The sequence below is a fragment of the Lasiodiplodia theobromae genome (assembly GCF_012971845.1).
Source record: "Lasiodiplodia theobromae strain AM2As chromosome Unknown scaffold_7, whole genome shotgun sequence".
In the NCBI taxonomy this organism is placed as follows: Eukaryota; Fungi; Ascomycota; class Dothideomycetes; order Botryosphaeriales; family Botryosphaeriaceae; genus Lasiodiplodia; species Lasiodiplodia theobromae.
This window is the reverse complement of record NW_023336563.1, coordinates 135,918-155,678: the sequence shown is the minus strand read 5'-3', so window position 1 is coordinate 155,678 and position 19,761 is coordinate 135,918. Positions and strand designations below refer to the sequence as shown.

Here is a 19,761-nt window from a genome sequence, read left to right as displayed (position 1 = left end):
CAATGCAATCGCCCGCCTGTGAAACCAAACACCACAACTCAGACCCCATTTCCGCCCGGAGCCTGGTTACCCGCATGTCCGCCCGGAGCACGGTTGCTGCCAAGCACGTTCGCCACAGCCACAGCCCTGAGCCTCGCATTCTCCTCCGCCAACCGGCGGTTCTCAAGCCGGAGGCCGGTGATGGTGTTCTGCGCCTGGTGGGCGGCCATGGCCAGCTCAGCGTTGCTGTTAGTCAGACGGCCGACGCTATCTACGAGCTGCTGGTCGACGGCGGCGCCACCACCACCACCACCACCACCACCACCACCACCACGCTGCTCCTCGACCAGCCTGCGTTCCAACGCCGCGACTTGCTCCTCGGCAGCCCTCTTCTGCTCCTCCACAACCCTCTTCTCCCCCTCAACGCGTTCAACCTGGCGCCTCAGCTCATCAGCCTGACCCTGGCGCCAGCGCATCTGGCGCGCGTGCTGCTCCTGCAAGACGCGGTTCTGCTCGCGGAGCTGCCCGTTGTCGTGGTTGGCGCCGGCGAGCTCCTGGTTGCGGCGCGCCAGCTCGCGCCTGGCGACGGCCAGCTCGTCCTCGAGCCTGCGGCTGCGCGCCGTCAGCTCGTGGGCCGCGGTGACGCAGTCGCTGAGCTTGTTGCCCATGTCCTTGACCTCCTGCAGCTGCTGGGCGAAGACGGGGTCGGAGCGGATGAGGTCCTCGATGTCGTCGTCGTCTTCGAGGCGGCGCCGCTGGGCGGCTGGGTGCAGGCTGCTGGGGTGGTCGTCGTCGGACGGAGAGCGCGAGCGGCGGCGACCGTGGGGGACGCCGGTCGGGACGTCGTCCTTCTTGTCGGCGTCCGAATCGTCGCTTGATGAGGAGGAGTCGCCGTTGTCGGACGAGGTGATCGTGATGGGGTCTTCTGCGGTGTCGCCTTTGCTTGCTGCGCCCGCTACCTCCTGGTTGGCGTCTTCCTGTTCTTGAGAAGCGGCAGCACCGCCGTCAGGTTGTGGGTGGGTCGGAGCATTGCCAGTCGACGGCGCAGGCGAAGGATGAGCAGTAGCGGCGCGAGCCTCCTCTGCGAACTCGTCAGGGCTTGAAAGGCCTTGGAGGAAAGCCCTTGGGGCCTTGAGCTTGACAATCATGATGAACTCACCCTCTTTCTCGGCCCTTTCCAACTCCTCTTTCTCGGCCCTTTCTAACTCCTCCAACCCCTCCCTCCTCTGCCTGTCCAGGTTGACTTGCAGCTGCCGGACATTCACTATGCTGAGGTTGGGCTTCCTGCCATCGGGCCAGTTGTTGGACCTGTTCGAGGTAGCTTCGCGCAGCGTCTGGTCCAACAGGGCTTGGAATTCGGACAGAGAGGTGATTTCAAAGTCCTCGACGATGGTTGCCAGCCTGCTCAGGATATCCGCGGGCAGCTTGAAGATCTCCGTCGCCTTGAGCGCGGGGTCCTGGAGGATGGTGGCAAGACAAGTGTGGAAGTTTGTCTCGAGGCGGATGATTGCCTTCTCGTTCTCCTCCGCGTTTGCCATGTTCTTGTACCCGGTGGTAGTTGTGATGAACGGCCCGGTGCTGTTCTTCAAACCGTGGTACGGGCCGAGTTGAGCAGTCTCGGGTGTCATGACTGTGGCTCCTTGCTTCGGCTGGTTGAAGGCGGCACCGCGAGTACCGCCGTTGACGTAGGCACGGGCGACTGCTTCAAGGTAGAACGGCTCGAGGTTGGTGGCCGACGGCGCCATGTCCTTGGGAAGTTCGCGCTTGGCAAGGTTGAGAAGGCGATCGAATTCGGCCTTGTCCTCCTCTGCAATCGGCACCAACCACTTATCTGCAGTGGTGCTAGAAGTAGCGGCGCCAACAACATTATTCGCGGTCGTAGGCTGCACAGAGGCGGCAACATTGTCCTCGTTGGTAGACTGCGCAGAGGCGACACCATTATCCGCGCTGGTGGGCTGCGTAGAAACAGCACCGGCGCCCTCTGCCACATTGCCGCCGGAACCTCCACCAGCGATAAGTGCAGAGTACTCGAAAATCGCAAACCTGATGTCTCTGGTGACCGGCCACTTATGAGTGACATTGTGCCAACCGCGCTTTGCGATACTCTCCGCCATAAGACGAACAGCATTCTCGCGGCCATCAGCACCAGAGAGTTGCGACAGCTCAGCAATTCTCATCAGGAACTCCAGCGGCCAATCCTTGGGCTCAGATTCCACGTGACAGCCTTCAGGGAACCAGGCTTTGGTGTCGCGACCCCAGTTGGCCTGGATAGTCTGGATGCGGCCTTCCGGCGTATACATTCCCTACAGCGAACGCGATATGTTAGTTTTATACAGGTGTTGCGCATTGCTAGGCGCGCAGGTAGAGGAATGATTGTAGCCTACCTCGGCGCTATGCGTCAACTTGTCGTCCGACATGGTGGCGTTCGATAGAAAGTGTGTGGAAATTGGACGGTGATCAGGTTGGGATTCGGAAGAGTGGGTGTCGTTGTAGAGAGTTGGCCCGCCGAAGAAGTGCGGTCCAAGTGTCCGACACCGAACGGTGAATGATGCGCCGGCAGTTACCACCACCGGGGCCTCCTTCCCCTCTAGGACGGCATATCGATCACCCGGACTTGGCGCGGATCGGACACTCGTCACTCGCAGGTCCGTGTTATCAATCTATGTAATCGCTGCACTCAGTCAAGAACAAGAAGGGGGGACCTTTACCACCCTCCACTCACGTTATGACAGACATAGCTGGTACACCCGCCTGGGCACCTCGCACACTTCCTTCAACTGTATTCCATGCTCACCCTTCCGCAATAAGGAAATAAAGATAAACTCTCACCTCTGATTAGGCCGTACGTTGCCTTTCCAAAAGACAGGCCATGTCGACGCCTTTCCAACACTTGATCATGTTGAAACCCATACGTGCCAAATTTCGCGAGACACCTGCTCTCAAATACGCAATGGGTACTGGCTTCTACAGCCGAAGCGCTTGTCTGAAGCGGATACAATGGGAACTTCTACGAGAGCACAAAGCCTTATTATACCCACTATATACGAGCACATGTATATGGTTAGCAATTCTTTTCTTACTCTTCAACACTCATGTATATAATAAGTATAGCAAAGTAGAAGACAAAGAAACAACTTAATAGTAACTACGAAGCAGGCCAAGCAAATAAGCAAGCAATTAGCAATGCACAGCGTGCCCTGTAGGTTGCTTATCAATACTATAGCAATAGCAAAGCAAACGAGATAAAGTAACGAATGACTTTCGGCTTTTTAGGAAGATAACAGGTAATAACTGTTTACAGAATTATGATAGTGTTAAGGAGATACTAACGTGCTTCACAGCTTGTTAACCATCCCGGTTGCTTGCTATTTCTTCCCAGTTCGCCGTTCCACCGTAGAAGCCTCAAAAGGACATTGAATAGTGTGGAACGAAAGCGTACATGTTACACCTATCGTTTATTAGCCGTAAAGATGTATGTGATCCTCTTGCGTTGTCTTACCTTTGTCGTAATATGCTCTTCGGGGTGTATGGTACAGGCGATCCCTAATACTCTGCGGATAGCCTTTGCGCTACATGTAGGTAAGGCATGGTATGACGATCATTGCGAGTAGTGTAGCAAGTGATAAATAAGCTTCGACAGACCATCCAGAGGGCACTTTTTGCGAGGCTGGTCTGCCGGCATTATCATCTGGCAGAGTCACGTTATTAGTAGGGCTGAATACTGTAAAGGAAACTCGCCATTTACCAAAGTAGTATTAGTGGGGTCGTCAAACTCTACAGGGACTGATCTTGTGCCAGAAATAGATGGAATGATCATAGCACAGATATACTTCAGGAAGTGTAAGTGTATCTGCCATGGTCCTTTATAAATTGTCAGATTCGTGTTGCTCTACAAGGGCAAAGGATTTAGCCTCACCCGATGCAACATTTATTGAAGAAATCCGAACAAGAATAAATTTGTGGTTTGATAGAATGATGGTTCAGATATCGATGGCCCGAAAACGGTGGTTAAGCATGGGAACTGGCAGAGCGCTAATAAGAGCCCCACTGATGGTGAGTGACTCTTATCTATTGTTTGCGGCTGGCTGCAACTGTCTGTGGTCGCACGACTAGGCTCGATAGAATTCGTTACCCTTTCCCTTTCTGTACCACGCCGTGTCGTGCTGACCTCTCATGATCACGGATAATCCAAAAGCCCTTTCAATTCTTGTACTCTCGCCACGATCTCGTATTTTCATTCTTTGAAGCCGGATCATAATGTTACGCAAGGAACCTTTGTTGCGAGCTTCGATTAGGCAAACAATCAGATTCACAACCCCACGGTCCTCCATATATGCATGGAACCTTTGGATCGGACACCACTATTGGGTAAACTTGCCGAAGAGGCTCTAGGAGAATAGCTCGCATCATCTTCCAGATTCACTCGATCCATCCGCGTAGCAAAAGTGTCGTGCATAAGGAACTTACGTATGAAGCCACTTGGGCACCTTTGTGTGTGGGGTAATTGTGCCCGGGAGTTTCCACACGCGACTGATGTGTGTACGGAACCTTTGGCGATAGCTAATCACTGGCTAGTTAGTCGAGACGCGGCTGCATGGAACTTTTGCAGCGGCTTACGACTGGCTACGTCTGGAAACACCCAAAGATCATTAGGCCAAGACCCCACCATGCAGCGTTTCATCATCAGCTCAGCCTCGCTCAGCTCGGCCCCAATGTCATCTTATATCTCACCCTTGCCGTTACCCTTAGCTATACATCAGCCATGACATTCTGAGCGCCTTGTGGAAGTTTTGAATTTGGCCGAAAAATTCCACTATTATCACTTTGCTTACAAATGTCTCTGTAACCCACGAGTTGCCGCAGTTGTTCCAAAGTTTGGATGAAGCATGCGGGAAATACCCAGCGAGGGGCAGGTCTCCTACAGGCAGGAAGGTGGCAAACACTTCGCAGGTACCTCAGAGCGAAGATTGGCAGGTGCATAAACAGACGATTTGCGACATTTATATGTCCAGCACCATGGCTGATGGTATGTCTCGTATGGAATTAGAGCACGGATTCAAGGCCACATTCGTATTCATCACAGGCAATGCCCTAGAAGTTTTGCTGATTATTGAAGGATCAATCGATATAAGAAGTTTTTTTTTCCAAATGGGGGATGAACAACAAAAACATCAAAGAAAACGAGTACTGGGCCATGATCCGAGTCACGAGTCGCCGCGAATAGGAAAATCCACCAAAAAAACACAATTCGAGCTCCACGGCAAGCCTGTTAACCCAAGCAAACTTACACGTTTCACGAGCCGACTAGGGTGGAGGATCACCCCCGCAAAGGATACAGACGAATCTTCTAGGGACCGTAAGTATTACACATTCACAAGCATCCTGCGCCATACGCCATTCGTAGCATGAAGTAATGAATCATGAAATATAGAGACCCCTCCAGGATTGTCATATTGGACACCACATGGCTCACCAGCTGGAGTCCAAGAGGACCTAGACATTGACGATCTTGCCACAAAGCATAACGTTGGGTCCTTTCCGGACGCAAGCCATGCTACTCAAAGACGTGAATCAGCTATTCCACCTGACGGGAAAGTTAACACATTACAAACGCAAGCCAACTGTAAAGCACACTTGAATCTAAGGACAATATTGAGCACAGTTGAATTCAGAACGAATCGCTGAAGAGCATATTCGCCTGAGGATTGATTGATTTATATATGTGAACCTAACTATGTAACGTGGCCTGTAGTAGCTCAACAGGCTCTTGTTGATATCCATGGTTAGTCTTTGAGTCATATTGAGTGTTGTTGAGTTGGTACGGGGTGAACCGTTACACCAACTGCGTTGTAGAACTCATTCAGGAGCTCGCATGCAGGAGAGTGTTACCAGAGGAAACGTCTGACTTTACGTTTCTTTTCGACTTGTGTCAAGGCTTCAATCTGGACGCTTCGTGCGGTCACTACAAAGCATTGACTGCGTTGAGACATTGGGTCTGCTATAACAAGGCGTTCACCGACGACTTGGTCCGGTTCGTTCTCAATCTTGCGCTTCCGTCACTGGATCGGCAGCCCGAATCAGCATACCTACTCGTGATATTTGCATCTGGCTTCTACTTTTTCAATCGCGACTATGAAATGGCAGAGCGGTTGATGGCATCTATTTTTCGCGCTGTCGTTGACCAAGGCCATCCCCTTCCAATTCAGCCCAAGATCAATCTTCGTATGCTAGCTCTCTTTATTATGAGATGCTACGTGGCGCTTGGGGGGAGAAGTGATATATTCGCTCCATTGAGAAAGGCATTCGACCTCACCTCAAACCCTCTCAAGGAGAATCGAAGTGAGTCACCCGTTAGAATAGGTCTTCCCCAGACGGAATCCAAGACTAGTGATATTCACATGTGAGGCCCTTGGAAGAAGAAGGGAACACAAACCAAACAGCTTCTGCCAGCCATGGGTCTTCTACTGCACATATCACTGGATATACGGCAACAGGAAATTATGTCTGGGATTGTGAAGGCACTTTACGAGACAAGTGTCTGAAAGAGAGAGGCACAGAAAGCCTAAAAATGAAGCTCATTCCTCCAAGTCGTCCTTTGGCGAGAGACAAGCACATTCCTTGGTACTTGAAACAAGTAGAACTAACTGAAAGGCTCGTGGAGTCTGGCATGCGATGTAAGCTTGTGGGTATGGTAGAAGGACATTCTGTTCTGCAGATAGACTTGAACTATTGGGACTTGCTCGAGTAATTGAAATGTCGGTCTGTCATGAGACGGACATTGTTAGCTTAAATTCTGGGTGACGATACCTAGTCGAGTTGGTGCTGAAGTTGCAACAGAAGCGAGGTGCTCTCAGGTAGAGCTAGATGAATCGCTCAGTCGCAGCGGTTGTTTTATCCCCTCGTTCTCAAAGTGCATGTGTTTGCAGTTTTTCCGGTGAGAGTTGCGATGTCAACGGTCCATCAGGTGGCAACGGTGACCTCCTGCAGTGCGACTGTAGGGTGAGCAGAGGTGACTCCCCGACATGCGTGTCCAGGGTGGTCGTGGGTGGGTATGGGGTATAAAAGCGCAGCCGGTGGCAGCATCAAGCACTAACAAATAGCAGGTCTATTGCGAAGTTGCCATGGCTTCCCTTCCCACGAACGACAGTTCGAATCCCGACACGGGATTACACGGTAAGTCTGGTAAGTTCTCCTTGGACGTTGTGCATGCATGCTCGTGACCTGTGACCGGAGTGGGTCTACGGCAGTGCCAGGGGAGGCGTCTGGCTAACCATCAGGTCTCCCTGTGCTGTTCGGTCGGAGTTAGGGCTTCGGTTCAGATCCGTGCTCGACCTCAACCTTGCCTCCCGCAACTAGTACGGCCTGCCACGCGTGGTGTGAATTCCCCGGGGCTTGCGTAAAAGCTGATGTGCGAAAGCATCGTGGTTGGCTATGGCTCCGAAAGTTGGGTGGCCGTTTAACACCCAGGGTGTGCGGGTTGAGTTCTATGCTGAAAAGACTTTTTTTTTGCTTTTCTCTTAAAGGCAGCCAGGTAGATAGAGGTTTCTTGAACTGCCAAGTTCATCTTTCTGCCATGCACCTCTATCTACTTCTCCAGGTTAGTCCTTTTGTTTTAGGCGCTCTTACCCACACCGTCTAGAGTATAATGACCTCGTCTATCTCTACCCGCCTTTACTCCTTCTACTACCTCAAAACGACCTCGCCCTGGGCTCCGCCTTTCTGCCCAACGGCATCCGGCTGCATCGCCGGCTTGCCATATTGAACCGGCAAGCTCTAACCGTTCCCCCATTAAGCGCGCGCCCCGCCTCCGCAGCATGCCCGCCGCTCCGCTGCCCCGCCAGCCCTCGTCGTCCTTAGCGTCGCCCACCGCTACCGCGCGCCTCGCTCCTCCCCTCCTCCCGCCAAGACTCCGCCGCCGCCGCCCACTCTTGACCGCCCGCCTGTCCGCCCGCCCGCCCGCTCCTGGCGCTTCTCCTCGTGTCAGTCCGCTCGCCGCCACCGCCGGCCGGCTTCACCCGTCAACAGCGCGCTCGCGGGCCATCGACCTCGACTCGTCGTCGAACACCACCTTCGTCATCGTCATCGGAGCGGCGCGAGCGCGACGGCGACAGCGGTGGATAACCTGATGTGGCGCGCGCGCTCACCGCGGGCGTGGCGAGATCGAGTCAGTGATGGGAAGCGTGTTCAAGCCGACGTGGACGTTTGTCGTGGCGGACGTGACCACCACTGCGTGTGGAGATGAGCAGTGGGGGCCGGCGATGGAAGTTGTAGCGGGACAGCAGGCTGGAATAGTAGAGGAAGGGGCAAGAGCGGTCTAGTTTGGGTCGGAGGGTCTAGTTTGAGTCGGGGAGAGTGCTAGAATAGGGCGGGTGGTACGAGGTACGACGTGACGCCGGACAAAGAGGGAAAACGGAAGACAAAAAAGCAATGGTTGGGCGTTGACAAAAGTTCTTGGCAAGCTCGTATATTGTAGTGGCAGCTGAAGTCTAGGCTGGCTGTGCCGATTACCGATCTGTCGGACAAGGGGTGTTGGCAATGTACGGTGACGTGGTGCGGTGGGTCGAGATCGGATCGATCTGGGAAGCATCATCTTCATGCTAGATTTCGGCTGCATTGCATTACTTTGTGAGGAGTCTATTCTAACGTTTCTGTTGCTCTTCCCATGCAGCAGATGCACATTGTTTGCGCATTCATAGCCTCCAACCTTGAAGTTCATTCCTTTAAACAATTTGTTAAAGTGTCTTTGTCGTTTCCTCCATGACTCGTAAAAGTACAATGTCTTTGGATTTCTATGAGGATTACGTAGACCCCAGATCACAAACGCCTTCGGGTAAAAGGCAGCTGTAAAAATTGAGCCCCACCAAATTGCTTGGAAGGTCGGCCCGGACTGCCACTCCGACCAAGCAGTCTCTTGGGTTAATTCCTAAATCCTCACAGGCTCACCAACACAGCTAAATGCATTCGAAGTGCTGAATGCAAAGGAAATGAGCATTAAGTTGCCCTTATAGATGCTAACGTTCCTAGTGAAGATATAGATCCTCAGGGAAGGGCGAGGTCAAGGGAAGCTCGAGAATGACTTTCGGCCGCAACGCTCTCGACAATACGCCACGCGAAAGTTTCGTCAGCGGGACAACGGCTGAATGGAGTATCCTCGTTGCCATTCAACGGCGACTTTCTGCACCCATTCGTGTCCTGAAACCAGCTTGGGCTGGCGCTAAGCTCCATCTTGATCAACCTGGGCCGGCCCATCCTCCGCTAGTCGCGTTCATCAGCGGGAACTAAGCCTGAGTCGGCAACACTCGATATACCCGCGACCCCGATCCGGTTAGGCCATCTCCGTCCCGTGCTCCTCGCAAAACAATAACTCTAGATCGTCTTCCCCACCATGGTAGCCCTCCATAATTAGGTTTGGCGAACGGCTTGTGGTGGAACGACCAATGGCGAGTTTGCATGACTTCACCGAGGCTGACCTTTGCCCAGCTGACTCCGGCGGTACTTCATGTGCCTCCAAAACCGCGGTGCTGACCTTGAAATTCATATATATCCAGTCTGCATCCGCGTTCTGATTTCTTCAGGCAGCGTTTGCTTTCATTCCCTGCTGCTCTCTCTGAGCATCTCGTTCTGACCCTTCATTCCCATTCATCTGACACCACTCTTCCCAGTCCCTCCTAACCACCGCCCACCATGCGCCGCCCCCACGCCCTCCCCCTCCTCCCCCTCTTCACCCCGGCCGCCCTCGCCGCCCCGCAAGTCCTCGGCCCCCTAACCGACCTCCTCGGCACCATCATCGGCGGCGCGGGCTTCGTCGACACGACGCTCGGCACTATCGCAGGCGCCGCCGGCGTAACCGCATCGTTCGACTACGTCGTAGTCGGGGGCGGGACGGCGGGCAACGTGGTCGGGGTGCGGCTGGCCGAGGCGGGCCACACGGTGGCCGTCGTCGAGGCGGGCGGCTACTACCAGATCTCGAAGCCGCTGCTGACGACGGCGCCGGCGGGCGACGTGTTCAACATCGGGATGGACATGTCGGATGCCGTGTCGCTCGTCGACTGGAAGTTTGAGACGGAGCCGCAGGCGGGCGCGGATGGGAGGACGTTTCATTATGCGCGCGGGAAGTGTCTTGGTGGGAGGTAGGTTAAGTTGTGGGTTGAAGTGTTTGGGTTGACTGCAGGTGCTGACGGGTGGGAACAGCTCGGCGTTGAATTTCATGATTTACCAGAGGTAAGCCCCCCCATCCCGAAGTACAAAAATAAGCACCGATGCTAAAGGGATCGCAGAGGAACACAGCAGTGCTACGACGAATGGGCTGAACTCCTCGGCGACGACAGCTGGAGCTGGGCGAACACGCAGTCACACTTCCAAAACAGCTTCACCTTCACCGCGCCCGACGACGCCAAGCGCGGCTCCAACGTTACGACGTCCTACAACGCCGACGCCTTCGCCGCCAGCACCTCTGGCCCCGTGCAGGTCGGCTACTCCAACTTCGTCAGCGCGGCGGCGACGTGGCTGGAGAAGGGCATGGAGGCCGTCGGCATCAAGACCATCACCGACTTCAACAGCGGCAGCCTGCTGGGCAAGCAGTGGCTGTCGACAACGATCCGGCCCACCGACGCGACGCGCAGCGGCTCCGACCAGTTCATCACCAGCGCCGCGTCCAACAGCAACCTCAAGGTTTACCTGCGCACCCTGGCCAAGAAAATCATCTTCGACTCCTCCAAGAAAGCCACGGGCGTCCAGGTCGAGACGGCAGGCGTGACGTACACGCTCAACGCAACCAAAGAAGTCATCGTGTCGGCCGGCGCCTTCCAGTCGCCGCAGCTGCTCATGGTGTCGGGCGTCGGCCCCGCCGCGCATCTCCAAAGCTTCGGCATCGACGTCGTCAAGGACCTCCCCGGCGTTGGCCAGAACATGTGGGACCACATCATGTTCGGCCCGTCGTACGAGGTCGGCCTGACGACACTGAACCGCGTCATCCGCGACCCGCTGTACGCCGCCACGCGCCTCGCCGACTACATAGCCACCCAGACGGGCGAGCTGGCCTCCAACGTCGTCGAGTTCCTCGGCTGGGAGAAGCTGTCGCAGGTTGACGGCTACGCCGACGGCTTCTCCGACGAGGCCAAGGCGCAGCTGGCACAGTTCACTGACGACTGGCCCGAGGCGGAGGTACGTAGTTGAACAACACTTCCCCCCAAACACCCCCGAAAAGCAAGGACAGGCACCGACTAACCCCGGGCAACAGTGGCTCACCATAAACGCCTACATCGAAAACTTCCTCAACCCGGTCGCCGACGTCGCCGCGCAAACCGCCCAACACGCCACCATCCTCGGCGCCATCGTCGCGCCCACCTCGCGCGGCAACGTCACCCTGTCCTCCGCCTCGACTTCCGACCTGCCGCTCGTCAACCCGAACTGGCTGACGACAACCTCCGACATCGAGCTCGCCGTCGCCATGTACAAGCGCATGCGCGAGATCTGGGCGTCGGACGCCATGGCGAGCGTCGTCATCGGCGACGAATTCTACCCGGGCACTGACGCCGTCAGCACGGACGACGAGATACTCGCGCAGATCAAGAAGAGCCTGACGACCGTGTGGCACGCGTCGTGCACGTGTAAGATGGGCGCCGAGGATGATGAGGGCGCGGTGCTGGATTCGAAGGCCCGCGTGTATGGTGTGGAGGGGTTGAGGGTCGTGGATGCGAGTAGCTTCCCGACGCTGCCGCCGGGACATCCGCAGAGTACTGTTTGTATGTTTTTTCCTTGCCTCTAATGCGGTGATGCTTCTGGAATCTGTGACTGACGAGCTTTTGCAGATATGATTGCGGAGAAGATCGCTGCTGATATCATCAACGGAGCGTAAACGTATGTAATTCCCCGGAGGTGTACTTCGTAATCTTAATTTCAGGATAATTTTGCCTTTTGATTGAGCGGAGATCAGATGGGGGGCCTTGTTTGCTCAGCGGGATAGTCATTGTTCTTCCTAATTAGCTTGAGACTTGAGAGGCATCGCGTGTATATAGTTTACAAGTTATGTTGGTAAAATGCTCGAGACACTGCACGATTGTTACAGGAAGACTTCTCCAAAAAGTTCGCCTCTATTTACTCCTCGCATCTCATCTTGATCTACGACACCCTAAAGCTGGTCTTCCTGTATACTAAGTAGTGCGAGACATCTGGACTGAGGAGTTGATGCACCTATGAGACCGTACGACATATTACAACTTTTCTCAGGTCTGCAAAAAGAAACACAAGACACAATCGCCTGTTAAACAGTACGAGTTGATCAACTGTCACACTGCTGCTCTGATTAAACTCATCAAGTTCTAAAGAGGTGGTATGATGCAACGTGGCAACAATGATGATGAACAAGAATAAGGTTCGACAAAGGACTACAGCAAACTCTATGGTATCTAAAACCCCCTACACAGCTCCTCTGATCCAACAAAAGAAGAAAGAGAAGAAGCAACCCACCCTCCCACACACCATCATCCCATACCCTCGTATCCTCCCCTCCCCGTCATATAATACACCCTAGAACCTCCTGGATGGTGCTCTTTACGCATCCAAAACCTCCACCACATTCGTCCACTTACCCGCCGCACGCTCCTCCCAGTAGCCATCCTTACCCGCCTTCAACCTCCACTCCTCCTCGCCGCCGCTACCATCCTCAGCCGCACCTTCACCGCCCGCCACCTTCACGAACCACCTCGGGCTCCACTGCTGGCCATGCTCCTCCATGACGCGACGACGCTGCCTCTGGCGCTCCTCCAGCTTCGCCTTAACCGCCTCCGCGCGATCGAGATCGCCCTCCTCAACAGCGCGCTGGTCCTGGCGCAGACGGCTGTCAGTAGGCGCGATCTTGCCCTCCTCCACAGCCGTGATCTCGTTGAGGCCGGCGGCGAAGGTAGTAAAACCGTAGCGCTTCTCCGCCTGGTCGACGAGCCCGCCGGCCTTCCACGCCGTCTGCTTGGTGTCTGCGCCGTCGCGCGTAAAGTGCAGCTCGGCCGTCCACTTGCCTGCGAGGCCCAGCGACAGCTGCGCGCCGCCCTGGTCCGGCGGCGCGAAAGCCTGAACCGTCACCTCCTCGCTGCGGCCCGCGAACATGCCGCCGGCTTTGAACGTCGCGATGGCCTTGGCCCCCGTTGTCTCGTTGACCACCGTCATCGTGCCCACCGGCTCCACGTACTTCTCGCCCGCGATGATGTTGCGCAGGAACGACGTCGCCACCGTCCAGCTGTAGTGCTCGCCCTGGTTGTTCGGGTTGGGGTTGTGCAGGAAGACGCGCGCGCGTCCGTCAGTGTTCAGCTCCGCCGACTTGCCCCAGAACTTCTGCACCGGCATGGGCGACTGCAGGAACGTCCACTCCTTCGCCTCTGCCTGGCAGGCCATGCGCACCGGCCGGTGCGAGACCTTCTCGGCAAGGAAGCGGAATCCCTTGTCCTCGCGGACGAGCTCGAACGTTTCACCCAACATCGGGTTGAAGGGCTTGCGGATGGCGCGCTCCTTAACACGGGCGTTGGAGAATGAAGAGATGGCGAAAGCCATGATGTACAGAATGCGTGAGCCATCCTCGGCAGGTGCGTTGACGGCAGCGTCGATGAGCTCCGAGTACTCCATCTGTTCGGCAACACGCTGCAACAAACTGGTAGGCTCGTTTGCAGAAACCGGCATTGCGATGGTGGAGAGATCCTTTCCGACATTCTTGCGGAGGAAGGCGATCAAACTGGGAGGAGCAACCTTGGGCGCAGCGATTGTCGTGCGGCGTTGCACTTTGTCGAGAGGCAGTGGAGTAAGAGATTTCGGCTTAGGTGGGAAGAGACCAGGCAATCCCTCAAGACTCGCGCGGTTGAATGCTCCGGTGCCTTCGCCTTCACTGCTGGCCTCAGACTCACCGTCAGAGACCTCTTCGTTCTTGTCTCCCGTATCATCGTTGCTGTCCCGGCGGATGGTGAGCAGTTTAGATTGCGCATGATCATCCTCATCTCCGCCAGTAGCATCAAAGAATTCATCTTCAGATACAGAATCAATACTCCTCCTAGATTCGGCGTGTGATCCGGTGGGTGCGCGCCTGAGCCGGCTCTGTGTCAGCAGGCTAGCAGACTCCGACACAACATAATCCAGATCGCGAAGGATGGCCAGAACATTTTCATGTATGTTCTCGTCTGAGACCCCAGAACCATTCGCACGAACTTTGGGGACAGTCAAGTTCGATCCAGGCGTAGTGGGGATCGGCGGTACCGGCGGGACTGATGGCGGAGAAGCAGGTGCGATTTGCGAGGTGATACTCTTACGGTGAACGCTGCCCGCCGAGGCGCTGGGCTTCCTCTTCCAGAATGCCGAAGACTTCTTCTCCGAGCGGGCGTCGTCATCTTGGGGTTTGAAGTAGTCCCCGGAGTCTGCCGACTCGGCTGGGCTCGTGACATCGCTGATTCCACCTTTGATGCTGCTCGCACCCGATGGTGCGGTCGAGGAATTCTTCGGATCAGTATCCTTAGCCAATCTCCTCACAGCATCACGGATTCCGGAAACACGTCCAACCAAAGCCTCGATCCGTCCCCAGTCGCGGTCATTTTGCTCCGAGTTGGGTTGGCCAGGAGTCGGCCAATTGAAGTCTTTTTCCGTGGTGTCTTCAGGAGATTCGGTGCTTCCTGCCTGGCTCGATGCCCGCTCCAGCGCATCCTTCCAAGCCTCAAAATCCTTCGCGTTATTAGCCTTCAAATGCCAAACTTCCGCGCCCGAGTCAACAGAGATTTCCCTCGTCTTCTCGTCCGCGGCAATGGCAGCAAGGGAGAGCGGAATGGCTCCTCTCAATGCCGAGGAGCTCCGGCTCTGGTAGTACGACAGCGTCGACGAAGTGAAGTCTAGCGAAAAGAAACGGCGGGCATATCCTTGGTTCCTTTTCCTCCTCTTCTTCAGAAGGACGCCGGTATAGAAGAGAGAGCCACCGGGCGTAGTGGCCTCTGCAACATGGCGGGAACGGGGTCGGGGATCAGCCGCGACCATGGGCTCCTGTGCCAGAGAATCGGTCGACTCGCCGAAATCTCCTGGGGGCAGACTAGGGCTGGCGCCGCCGACTGCTTGCGAGAAGTGCAGGTGATGGCCAGATTTCGGCGCGGCGTTGGTCGGATGTGTCATGAGCACGAAGGTCGCCGTCTTCGAGACCTGCTTGGAGAAGGTGTTGTCAAAGACCAGGCCGTACATGCCTCCTTCGCCCTGGGGCACGTCGTAACGGCCCATTGAAACTTTATCCGCTTCGCATTTTCCTGTCCAAGATACCGGCTTCAAGCCTATACTTTGTAATTTTTCCACCACGAGTGTTCTGTCGTTCCGTGATGCGTTCGCGCCGATCCCGTTCGCGCCTATGGAGGAGCCGCGGGGCCGACCCGCGGCAGTCTCGCCGCCGGCTGCGGTCTGCGGAGCGTCGTTGATACCGGCGGCGACGGTTGAGGGGAGATTGGGCGCCTCGCCGTTCTTTGTTCCCGGATGCTTGAAGATGCCGAAGTTCACGGACTTCTTGTGCGGCTGAATGCTCCAGGAGATCGAGTGTCCGGCGGGGACGTTGATCCAGCGTACAAGATAAGACTGCGGTGCTGTTAGCATCTCAGAGTATCGACCGCGGGCGGCGCCAAGTATCGCGCGCTCCGGACGCGTACCTTGCTGTGGATCTGCAGCTGCTCCATGCCCGCCATGTTGTCTGGTTCTCCGGCTGGCGGATGCTCGAATCTGGGGTAAGGGGCCGGATGAGCTCTTAAGCTGTGGTAATGGCAGATGACAAAGCCAAGGGAGGCTCAACGGAGGTTTTCGGGATCCGAGGGTTGGTGAGGTGACGCGATTGCTATTGCGGCTCTCAATGGGCGAGGAGCATCGTCTTAAGCTTAATTGCTGCGTGGAAGGACGGGCGCTGTGTCACAGGGACTCCCGGAAAGTAGGGGTGCGGGGTTTTAGCTTTGAAAGACAGAAATCAGGGCAGGGAGCAGGGAGGGCGAGATGGTCCTAGGTCGGCAGAGGGCGTGCGCCGGGAGGTTGGTCGTGCTGTCGGCCGGGGGGTAGGGATGCGCGGTCGGTCGGTGGTCGGGGCGGAAAGGGAGCGAGGATGACGAGAAAGTGAGCGAGCTCGAGCTTCAGGGCATGGAGCTTGGACTCGGGGCTAGGGGACGCGCTACTGTTGCCTTTTTGTTTCTTTGAGCCTCCGCGCGTGAAACACCGGCGACGAGATATTATTCGGAACCGGCGGGATTACGGGCTGAGGCTACCTGTTGTTTTCAGCCCCAGCCGCATCCTTCCTCCAACACCGCCTGTGTCCGTGTCCACATCGCAGGAGTCACCAGCCACGCGCCGTAAGCAGCGTGCCAGGTTGCCTGCAGCGCCTGACAGCCCATCAATCAGCCTTACCGTGGGGCGCAGCCAAGAGAACGCCTCCGTCGCTCGCTCGTCATCACCCGCCGCCATGCGCGACGCAAGAAGCCATTTCGAGGCAAAATGCCGCGGCCGAACGCATGCTTCCCCGCGGCCTTCTGCGGCACGGAAACACCCCGGCGCCGGATTGCCGGTTGCCGTGTGGGACTGAGTCTGCAGCCGAAGCCAGACCTCGCAAATCCTGCTTGCAGAGGCAACGTCATGGCGAAATCCGGGTTCCTCCTCACCGCCCTAGCTCACTGCAGGCTGTTTTCTCTGTAAGCCTGCCAAGCGCCCGCCGCTAGCCAGCGTCGCGCCGTCAGCACGTTGCGCCGTTGTCCGCGGCGGAAGCGTGTGGCTGGTGGCGTCCGCGATCGTCATGATCGGCCGTGTTAATAATAGACCTCAACAGCCATTGGAACGCACGCTCAATACATCATGGCCATGGGGGGCGAACTATTCAGCACGAATGCTTGGGTCTCTCAATTGTCCATAAAAGCCACCATCCGGCCTCCCAACCCGTCGTAAAGGCTGCAGCTGACTATGGCTGATCACGCATGAAATGCTGGCTGCCAACCGAATGAAAATCAAAAAAGCACGATAGACGCGACTGCATCAATCAACTAGCACTTGCCGAACCCAATCGCCTTTGCTCCGTCGCTCGCTGCACCAAGAAAACGAGACCCGCAACAAATGAACCATTTTTCGCAGTAGTACAACACAATGAAAGGGAGTGAGTGTGAGATGTTGAGCCCTACGCTGAGAGCTGCAGTGAATGAAGTAAAACAAACCATGGTGCTGCCGAAACCCATAAGGAGGAACCCAAGAAGAAACACGAAGAAGAAAAGAATAAGGGGCATCTTCGGTCAAGGCAGATGGAAAATCAAGGCCGGAACCGCGCGAGTATATGATAAACGAAAAAAGTCCAGAGTATTAGGAGCTAAGACATCCCGCCGTCGCGTGAAAGGTGTAATCGAGAAGGGTTGAATGTTTCTGAATATCGGGATGAGAGAAGTCGAAGGCGATCCTAAAAGAGGGGCACCGTTTCTGATGCCCCGAAGCGAAGAGAAGAAGTCGACGAGCTGTTGAGAGACCCAAGCTACGGCCGACCCCAGATGTCTCATTGCGTGGGATAGTATACCATCCCGCCTTGAGGCATTTGTGGGTAGTAATAGCCATCCGGGCTGGGGGTCATCATGCCGCCCATTCCAGGCACCGTGTAGCTTGCTGGCGGATATCCCTCAACCGGCGCATAGATTTGCGACGGGTCGAAGTAGTACACCATGCCATTCTGTTCGTGCGCCACCATCTGTCCCTGCGCAGTCGTTACCGGTGCGGCAGGAGCAGGCATTGAGCCGGCAGGTACTGCGTAAGCACCCTGCTGAGGGTTGGGCATATACATCGGGACGACCGCGCCCGCAGGGTATTGCGGGGCTCCTGCTGGCGGGGGATAGTAGTACGTCGGTGGCGCGAACCCTTGCGGCGCATAACCAGGCTGGAAAGTCTGGAATGGCTGTGCTTGGACCCCGCGCTCCGGGATGTTTGATAAAGGCGTGCCTGTGGAGACGTTTGAGGGATATACAGGTGGCGGCGCCCCATTGACGTGCTGCGGCACTTGTTGGTGGAATGGCTGTTGTTCCTGCTGTTGCGGTGCATGAACGGCCAGATTTGCTGGTGATTCGATACCCGCAACAGACACCGTCTTCTGAGGCTTTGGTTGATGCATGGGCAGAGGACCGCCCCAGCTCTCTCTGAACGGTGGTCTTTGCTGCATGGGAGCTCCAGGCGGTGGCGGCATGTTGACAACGGGCGTTGCTCCTCCTTGAACAGATGGTGGGTGGCTGGGCGGTCCAGATCCAGGGAACGGCTGACTTCCGGGAGGAAGACGAACGACAGGCCGGTTGTCAACGGGTCCTCCTGGGGGCCTCGACATGATGGAACCTGCAGGAGAGACGATCCCGTCTGCGCGATAGTCCCTTGCTAGCGATGACCTTCGACTCAACACACTTGGGGTGTATACACTTCCTCCATACGCACTTGTCCTTCTGCTCGAGAAGCCTCCATACGAGCCAAAACGCCCTCTGCCTCTGCCAAAGCCCTGCTGGTTTGGACGTAATGCACGGGGAATGAAAATAAAGGAACGCTCTGTGGCGGGGAAAATGTAGCGGGGCGGTTGGTCGGGCAGAGAGATGCGGACTGGCTTGTCTCGACGAAGCGGCGGACGGTGGTTCGGGAGTTTGGTGTATTCCTTGATCGGGACGCCAGCAAAGTGTATGGGAGCCTGCATGCCAGGGATAAACAGTCGTACTCGGGCGTTCCCCACCAGTTTTGTCGACGAGAACGACTTGACCGGAGGCGTCTTGGCGTTGGGAGCGGGCGGCTTCGACCATTGTGAGTCATTGGCGGGCTGGTTTGACGAGGTATCGACCGGCGGATTTGATTGACGATGAGGGGCGGGCTCCTCGAGGGTCTCGTGCAGGTCGTGGGTCCAGGGAGCGCTGGTTGCGGCCTCCTCGCGGGCCATGATGCTGGAGCCTAAGTTAGCAAAAGTGGTCCCTTCATGTCGGAAAACGGTGAGAGTGAGATGACGTACCCTGCAGGCGAGTACGGGCCGCCGACGACTCCACGTCCGCGGCCTCGCCCTCTGCCGTACGGCTTGAAGCCGTTGGAGCCGGCGCCTTGCGAACGGTGGTCGTGCATGAAGAAGGCGCCGCGGTTGGGAATGAAGGCCGGGTCCTCGTCCCTCTTTTTCTTGTACTCCTCATGTTCTCGCCGGCGGCGCTCTGCCAATGTCTCCTGCTTCGCGGGTGCAGGCTGGGTGCCGTCGGGTGCGTCTTGGGCAGGCGCGTCCGGTGCCTGGGGCTCGGCGGGCAGCGACTCGAAGTCTACTGCGTCGGCATCGTGCGATATCTTCAGCCCGTTCATCATGGCCTCGGTGTCGGTCATTGGGCCGGCGCTCGCTGGAGCAGGCGGCGCTGCGGCCTGGCCGTTTGGCGGCCGCTGGACTCCGTTCCTCGTGGCGACAGATTCGCTCTCGCTGAGATCGCTGGCGTCGGCGTCGGCATCCTCGTCAGTCAAGAACGAGGCCTCGCTCTGCGAGTCTCCGCGCTCATCTTCGGTAGCCTCCTCAGCATCGCGCCTGCGCCGTCTGACAATGGCCCGACGAGGAGGGGCCATGGTGGGTGGAGGGGGAGTGGCGGGGTGGGTTGGGCGAGGTTGGTGTTCTGCCTGCGCGTTGGTCGAGAAATCACCGTCGACGTTTCGGAGCAGAGGCTTGGCAAATCATGTCATGGCGGGAGCCCAGCGAGCTCTGGCGACGGGGAATGTCACTTCATCAGCACTCATCACGAGACTGCACGGCCAAGCTGCTCCCCGCGGTCCTGCGCAATG

General features: G+C 56.4%; 4 protein-coding genes across 4 annotated transcripts; 1 reads left to right on the top strand and 3 right to left on the bottom strand.

Moving 5' to 3' along the window:
• Window positions 1–38: 38 nt before the first annotated feature.
• LTHEOB_2716 (uncharacterized protein) lies at window positions 39–2,396 on the bottom strand (the record flags this gene model as incomplete). The annotated part of the gene is made up of 2 exons (XM_035511559.1): window positions 39–2,282; window positions 2,364–2,396. 2 exons carry the CDS (start codon window positions 2,394–2,396, stop codon window positions 39–41), a joined length of 2,277 nt encoding a protein of 758 aa, XP_035363442.1.
• Window positions 2,397–9,663: 7,267 nt separating this feature from the next.
• Window positions 9,664–11,836, top strand: LTHEOB_2715 (Glucose-methanol-choline oxidoreductase; the record flags this gene model as incomplete). The annotated part of the gene is made up of 5 exons (XM_035511558.1): window positions 9,664–10,109; window positions 10,171–10,200; window positions 10,257–11,142; window positions 11,219–11,723; window positions 11,790–11,836. The coding sequence occupies 5 exons, from the start codon at window positions 9,664–9,666 to the stop codon at window positions 11,834–11,836; spliced, it is 1,914 nt and encodes a 637-aa protein (XP_035363441.1).
• Window positions 11,837–12,531: 695 nt separating this feature from the next.
• LTHEOB_2714 (Oxysterol binding protein) lies at window positions 12,532–15,665 on the bottom strand (the record flags this gene model as incomplete). Its single annotated transcript, XM_035511557.1, has 2 exons — window positions 12,532–15,558; window positions 15,630–15,665. 2 exons carry the CDS (start codon window positions 15,663–15,665, stop codon window positions 12,532–12,534), a joined length of 3,063 nt encoding a protein of 1,020 aa, XP_035363440.1.
• A 1,826-nt stretch (window positions 15,666–17,491) lies between these two features.
• Window positions 17,492–19,548, bottom strand: LTHEOB_2713 (Casc3 barentsz eif4aiii binding domain containing protein; the record flags this gene model as incomplete). Its single annotated transcript, XM_035511556.1, has 3 exons — window positions 17,492–18,312; window positions 18,595–18,899; window positions 18,965–19,548. The coding sequence occupies 3 exons, from the start codon at window positions 19,546–19,548 to the stop codon at window positions 17,492–17,494; spliced, it is 1,710 nt and encodes a 569-aa protein (XP_035363439.1).
• Window positions 19,549–19,761: the final 213 nt, after the last annotated feature.